This window comes from Salminus brasiliensis, chromosome 5 (genome assembly GCF_030463535.1).
Source record: "Salminus brasiliensis chromosome 5, fSalBra1.hap2, whole genome shotgun sequence".
NCBI lineage: Eukaryota > Metazoa > Chordata > Actinopteri > Characiformes > Bryconidae > Salminus > Salminus brasiliensis.
In genome coordinates this window covers 1,190,841-1,198,535 of record NC_132882.1, presented here as the reverse complement: position 1 = coordinate 1,198,535, position 7,695 = coordinate 1,190,841, and the positions used below count along the sequence as shown (strand labels likewise).

General features: G+C 40.8%; 1 protein-coding gene across 1 annotated transcript in view; it reads right to left on the bottom strand.

The window, feature by feature from the left end:
* Positions 1-984: 984 nt before the first annotated feature.
* LOC140555873 (NACHT, LRR and PYD domains-containing protein 3-like) overlaps positions 985-7,695 on the bottom strand; it is a 10,167-nt gene continuing 3,456 nt past the window's right edge. Inside the window, exons 2-9 of the mRNA XM_072679209.1 lie at positions 7,126-7,695; positions 6,649-6,822; positions 6,327-6,500; positions 5,727-5,900; positions 5,135-5,308; positions 4,100-4,273; positions 3,712-3,758; positions 985-2,231 (exon numbers count right to left, since the gene is read on the bottom strand). The exon at positions 7,126-7,695 is cut by the window's right edge and continues 1,344 nt beyond it. Coding sequence (XP_072535310.1) covers positions 1,690-2,231; positions 3,712-3,758; positions 4,100-4,273; positions 5,135-5,308; positions 5,727-5,900; positions 6,327-6,500; positions 6,649-6,822; positions 7,126-7,695 — 2,029 coding nt within the window. The 3' untranslated portion in view covers positions 985-1,689. The remainder of the gene's footprint in view (positions 2,232-3,711; positions 3,759-4,099; positions 4,274-5,134; positions 5,309-5,726; positions 5,901-6,326; positions 6,501-6,648; positions 6,823-7,125) is intronic.

Genomic DNA, 7,695 nt, shown 5'->3' with positions numbered 1-7,695 from the left:
TGCAATTATGGTTTATAATGGTATTATATATAGTTTAGATATACGTACAGTTAATAATTGGAGTTATTAGAAATACAATTTTAATGAAATTCCATGTAAATCAATGGTAAAAATGGTAACATATGACCAGCAGTGCTATTCGATGTGACCTCAAATCAGTATCACATATTTTTTTTTACTTTCATGATCATAAATGGCTGATTATTTTAATGAATGACAGGCTCAGCAGTTTTCTTTAGCACAAGCTGCTCGAGTTGCTCAGTTGTCTCTGTGTTTGAGCTCTCCTTCGTGTTGCTTTCATGTACAGGGCAGAGTCACGTCATTACTACAGGCGGTTGAATGTTTTTAGGGTATAGTACATGAGGGGATAGTACATGAACATACACAGTGGAGAAAGTGTTAACAGAATTAAAAATACTTACTATACTAAAATAATACTAATAATAATAGTAATACTAACAATATCAGCATGGGCAAGATTACATCAGTTCGAGATTCTGAATATCAGTTGATTCATTTTGATTAATTGCTCAGCCCTAATGACTGGTCAGAATTACTTTAAGGATAAATGGTTCTGCCAGTGTGATCGGTCAGAAATAATGTAGTTCCGATAATGTGACCAGTCCAATCGCTTTTTAGGCTAGGACTGCTTATGGCCTTTATGTTACTGAAATGGATGTTGATGCTGACGTGAAGGATGGAGAGGGCCCAGAGTTTACAGAATGAAGCCAGAGGAACAAAGTCCTTCAGAACTGCTGTAAAATATATTTGTTAGTGTTTGTAAACATGTGTTGACCAACCAAAAGGTCATTTGTAAATATAGGAGGAGAGATGTGCTGTTCAGTAGTAGACTATATTTTAATAAAAAAAAACTAAATCGAGGCACTTATTTTTAAATCAGTAAAAACATTAATGGAGTAGTTGAATAATGAAAGTTTAGTACATGAAAAAAGACAAACTGAAAAACCTAAACTGTTACGTAACTTGATTTTTTTATTTGACTCTTTTCTCCAAATTTCCATAAATCCAATACATAATATGCACAGAAAGGCACGCATTCAACCAGTAACCAATGTAACAGTTGTAACAGTTCCTGTGTGAACGTATTGGGCTTTAAATCTATAGACAAAAGAAAAAATGGTTTCCCATTAATCCTGTAGTTAAAGAGACAGCCTATCAAAAGTCTCCAAAAGATATTGGACAGAATAACCTGGATTTGAAAGAAACCAGACTGTAAATGTTCAGGAAAATAAGGGTGGTAAACCACTAGTTAACATAATCAGGACAATAAAAGGACAAAAAGAGGAAAAGATTAAAAACATGAATACAAATGAATTTAAACTACAAGCAAAGATGAATGAAATACAGAGTAATATATATATATAAACATGAAGAAATATAATGAGTTAATTAAGTGATGACTGATAACAGGGTGCTCTAACTCAGTTAACTGAGCACTCCGCTCAGGTTTAGTAGAGTAGTAGTTTTTATATATTTAGTTTTTTATATTTTATTTTATATATTTTAATTATATGTAGTCAATTCCAGCTATCAGTAAAGTGTACCTAAAAAGCTGTAGAAACAAGAGTGGGAAAGGTAACAGCAGTTGAAGCTGGGTGAAGGTTTGTGAAAGCCTCTGGGTCTACAGATCAAACCGTTCTTTGGAGCCTCTGGTTGTCCTCCAGGTGACTATTCCACCTCACACAAACACACCGAGGAGCCAGAGTCCACCCTAAACCCAGCGTAGAGCGGCTCAGTGAAGGTGGTGTGATATGTGTGTAAGTGGGTCAGTGTGTGTGTGTCAGGTGAAACTCTGTAGAAGGACAGAATACCAGCTGCCCAGTCCAGATACACCGCCACTCTGTGGGAACCAGCAGGGAGGGGTTCAAATATTCTCCCGGTACACAAACTGAGCTCATCGTGGTATCTTTCACCGTACTCGTCATCAGAGCAGGTCAGAGACAGGAACTTGCCGTACCACCCGAACCAGTGCTCACCCCGTCCTTTCCTGGCGTAGGTTACTGCAATTTCCACTCTCCCACTCCACTCCACCTCCCAGTAGCAGCGTCCAGCCAGACTCTCTCTGCACAGAACCTGTGGATTGCTCTTACATCTCTCTGGATGGTCCGGATACGGCTGTGGAGCTCTCACATGAGTCGCCTTTCTGTTTCCCTCAGACACAGAGAGATGTGTGTGTGCTGTGTTTGGGTCCAGCGTGAGATCACAGGCACCTGTATACACACACACAAACAGGCAAACAAACAAACAAGTAAACAGATGAGTGGAGAGGACAACACTGGTGTGTGGACTTTATACTGAACACAGTGAATGTGGTTGGGGACACTTCGACAGGGGAAGGGAGGACACGGTCCTGCTCAGTAAGGGCAGTGAATCTCTAAACTTAGCCAAGGACATTGTCAGGTGCTGGTAAGAACACTTTGGAGGAACATGAGGTTTAGTAGATGCTACCATCATCATCCTCATCATCATCGTCTTATTCCACTTGGTCCAATTCAGGGTTGTGATAGCAATAAGGAAACCACAGAAACCCAGGCTTCCCTTTCCCCAGCAAGTTCCACCAGATCAAGTGGAGAGTGCTCCCAGGCCATCCTGTAGATATCATCTCTCCAGCAGGTTCTTGGCTTTCCCCTGGGTCTCCTCACTGAACCACCTCAGCTGGCTCCTCTCATTGCAAAGAAGTAGCAGTTCTACTCTGAGCCTCTCCAGGATAACAGAGCTCTTCACTTGGCATCATGAAGAGTGAGTGACTAAGGTAGGTGGAAAGCTCCATAGTGGAAAGGTAGTTGCTGAGGGCTCCAGATGTTCCAGATTGCCTCTTCAATGTTGCATGGATCTCTGAAACACTGCCTCTGGATTTGCACACAGGGGTGGAGCTCCCCATTTTCAAGAGTGTGTTTAAATGATCACATTTCTCAGCCACTCTGTGAAAGTTTATGCCAGACTGTAAAGAAGAACACATCCAAGAGTTGAACCTCAGGATCAGGAGGAGCAATACAGATTCCATCCTGGCAGTGGAACAGCTCTTCACCCTCGTTCAGACAGTTGAGGGGTGTGAGAGTGTGAATCTACCCTAAGTGGAGAAGTTGAAGTATCTCTTGTTGTGACGGGAGAAGAGAACGTGAGAGGGACCGTGAATCAGCTGCAGTAATGCAGTTCTTGTACCCATAGCAATGAAGAGAGAGTTGGGCCATAAAGCAGATAATCTTCCTAGATGGTGTTTAGATGACCTAACCAGGTGACTGTCCCGTACATCTGTTCCTCTTAGCTACCTTGGCACCACTATCAGCTCTGGATGGCTCCTCTCTGACTGAAAATACAAATACACTCCCACATTACACACGTCTCTCCAGGCACAAAGACCAAAACTGCAGTCTTCATTGCACGGACATGAATAACTGTCAAAATGAACTCATTAGGTGGGGTTGGCTTCTGGAAGGATTAAATGGGGCTCATGCATGTATTTATAATCATCACTTCTCCCTTTGCCTGTGACCTGCTCAGCTCAGGCAATAGAGAAGAATCGGGTGCAGAACCACTGGATAACTTTTCTTGGTTCTTGACTATTCTAAAATCTATTCTGGCCTTACACTAACATGAACCTCCATCGAAGGAGATCAATCTCCTCCACTTCCTCCAACCGTTAAGTGTGTGTGTGTGTGTGTGTACACATGGTGAACGTTATAAACTTACATTTTTTAACTCCGGTTTTCATCCTGGTCTTTCCTCCATGTTCCATTCTAAAGAAAAAAGGAGAAACCACACATCAAGCATGCTCCAGCCTATATATACACACACTTTACTGCACATTTATTAAATGCATGTAACTTGCTGAATTTAATTCCATTATGTAAATAGTTGCTTCTATCCATACCCTAACTCGTTTCTGACAGTAGTACTGTGGGCTATGTACGCTTGGATGGTAAACAATTCTCAATGGCTTCACAAAATTAGCTCTAGGTCAGTGTTACATTAGTAGAACACACTTTTTTCGTGCAGAAAACCAGCTAAAATGTACCAACACGTCCCACCAGAAAGGTCAGCAGAGGACTACAGTAGTTATGAATGATGTTCTCCATACCTCAGTATGCTTAAAGTGCACTGTGGATCCTGCAGTAGATCAGAGAGCAGCTTCATTCCAGACTCTCCTGGGTGATTATAGGTCAGATCCAGCTCTCTCAGGTGAGAGGGGTTTGATTTCAGAGCTGAAGCCAGAGAAGAACAGCCTTCCTCTGTGACCATACAACCAGATAATCTGCAGAACAGAAGGAAACGAGTACAGGTGATGTTTATATAAAGTAAACATCAGATAAAGTTCAGTACAAAAGGACAAAAAACAGGAAACACCAAATTCTCTTTGATATAGAACAACTACCAAAAACAATAATACAACCGACAGAACTGCCTCATTCTTAGTTCTGTCAATCACTCCAATTACCATCTCAGTTTTGGATCAAAATTATAAAAGTAAACAATCTGTGTAACTTAATATTGGGATTTAATATTGGGTCATGCTACAAGTTCCAGTGTGTCAGTAGAATTTAGCCATTGTCAGCTCCTCCTCTGCTACGTTCTCTCTTCACTGGCTTCCTGTAGCTGCTGCCCTCATCAGATTCAGACCCTGACTCTGGTCTACAAAGCCAAGACTGGACCAGCCAGCCCCTCCGTACTTGATGGCGATGGTCAAAAGCTGATCTGCACTGAGAGCCCTTCCAGCTTCAAGTACGGCTCGGCTCGACCCGCCATCCTTTAAGATCCACGGAAGACGAGCGTCCAGACTTTTTACTGTCCTGCACCGAAGTGGTGGAACGAACTTCCCCTGGGTGTCCGAACAGCAGAGTCCAACGCTCACTGTCCTCAAACCCAGACTGAAGACCCTCCTCTTCTGAGAGTACTTGGGTGAAGAGTAGAGTATTATGGTCTCCATATTGACTTGTGTTTAGTAGAGTCTAAGATTAGAGGATCTGAATTTCTTGGGTAAATAGCAAAGCACGTTTGTAAGTCGTTCTGAAGAAGAACATCTGATAAATACCTTAAATGTAAATGTAAATGTAAATGTAATAGGAACCCAGAATAAAGTGATGACATCACTTTCTAATTCACATTGAGTGTATACCTGAGTGTCTCCAGTTTACAGTGAGGACTCTTCAGCCCAGCAGAGAGCAGCTCCACTCCGGAGTCTTGCAGGTTATTGTTACTGAGGTCCAGGTCTTTCAGGGAGGAGTTTACTGATTGTAGAACAGATCCTAAATGTTCACAAGCCTTTTCCCCAAGCTTACAGTCAGCAAGTCTGAAATGCAGGGAGAAATACACACATTTCAAAATGCTCAACATTCCTGAGTGGAAGACCCACTCATTTCTGGAAACACACATGTTTTGATTTGTTGATTTAATGATCTCTTGTTCTATTACTGGATTCCTGTAAAACTGCTCAGTAACAACAGCGGTTGTAAATAGTGCTTTTCTAATACATTGGAATATATAAGCCTTTATAAGCCTTATACTACTTGACAAATCTTTAAAAAGGAAATTATAAATCCTGCAATTAATAACAGTTTGGAAAGTAGCCAACAGGCTTCTCCCATAATATTCTGTTTAAGTCATCCTAATTGTAAAATATGCTGAAAGCTTACTAAAAAAACCTGCAAAGTAAACAAGTGTTTCCAGTCATTTTTTAATCTGTTACTTTTAATAAACAGAAATCTCACCTGAATATCTCCAGTTTACAGTGAGGACTCTTCAGTCCAGCAGAGAGCAGCTCCACTCCTGAATCCTGCAGGTTATTGTTACTGAGATCCAGATCTTTCAGGGGGGAGGTTACTGACTGTGGAGCTGACGCTAGATGTTTACAGGAGTTTGTGGTGAGGTTGCAGCTTGACAGCCTGTAAATTTAGAGTGTGTTTAAGTGACATCTTTGTACAATATTGTCTTTGCATTAAAAAACAACGCGTTAAACATTAACCGAATAGACCAGATCATCCAGGACATTTTGATTAAAATAGCAAACTAACTTACTTACAAAAAAGTCCATGAACCATTTGGAATGAGCTGTTTTTCACTGCACTGCTTATTTATTTTATATATTCTTCATTGAAATCTCAATTTAAAACAAACCCAACCTGTTCCCTACACATTCAGCAGTTCTAATTTTCCTAGCAATGTAGAAAGTTTGTCACAGGTTTCAGTTCAATTCACTGTACATCGTGCAATAAAATCAAAAAGCACTTCAGAAAGAGCCGTCAATGTTTTACATCAGGAATAAATTCACTAATTTATATAAACCAAGAAAAAAAATTATATAAATTTACCTGAGTGTCTCCAGTTTACAGTGAGGACTCTTCAGTCCAGCAGAGAGCAGCTCCACTCCTGAATCCTGCAGGTTATTGTTACTGAGGTCCAGATCTTTCAGGAGGGAGTGTGGAGATTGTAAAGCTGATGCCAGAGTTTCACAGGACTTTGAAGTTATATGACATGTAGCCAGTCTGCAAAATAGATTAAATGTCATATAAAATTAGACTTAAAATAAAAAAAAAACACTAAGCAAACAAGAAAATCCTAAAAATGCAGGAAATATTTTGGGTTTACACTTTATTCAAACCTTTTTTCCATTTAGTGTTACGGATTGTTCACCTGAGTGTCTGCAGCTTACAGTAGGAACTCTTCAGTCCAACAGAGACCAGCTCCACTCGTGTATCAGACATGGTACTATTACACAGGTCCAGCTCTTTCAGATCGCAGTTGGGTGATTGTAGAGCAGAGCAGATAATTTTACAGGAGTCATCAATGAGGAAACGGTCGACCAGTCTGCAAAAGAACAGTAAACACACTACATCATAATGTGAAGAGGAGTGAAACTGACCTTCCCAGATGGACAACACTTGTTTACTACTATTATACTATTATTAGGGTTTCTGATAGTTTATTTGCAGTTTTAATAACTAAACACATATTTATATTAATATATATATATATATATATATATATATATATATATATATATATATATATATATATATATATATAAAATCAGATCTGACAAAAGGTCTGAAGTCCTAGTCAACCAGAAACGTCAAATATTACCATGGTTTATTTAACTACATTACTCACAAAGCCTTTCTGCAGACTCTCACAGCGGGGACCAATGCCCAATAGCCCCAATGGTCTGCGCCGATTTTCCTCAGGTCCAGCTCCTCCAGAACCTCGTCTGAGGTCAGAAGTACATAGGCCAGTACTGAGCACTGTGCAGCTGAGAGACTGACGGGTGAACGTCTGTCCGGTTTTAGATACGTCTGAGCTTCTCGAGCGAGAGACTGATCATTCATTTCATTCAAAAACAGGAAAAAGCAGACGCCACGTTCAGCCGGCAGGTGCTCCTTTATCATGGTCTTGATGAACTCGGTGGTTATCTCCGGGTTGTGCGGTGTGTGTGGAAGTAGACCCTGTAGGATTCTCTGATTGGCCTCCATCGAGATGCCCAGCAGGAACCGGAGGAACAGATCCTGGTCCCTACTCTCTCCAAATGTAGCATTGTACACAGCTCCACACAGCAGCTCCTCCAATTTAAGGTTCTCAGACCACTCTACACGCCATGTTCTAAACCTATCTAGAACCTCCATGTTCCTGATCTGGTAGCAGTGGAACACATAGAGAGCAGCCAGGAACTCCTGAAAGCTCAGA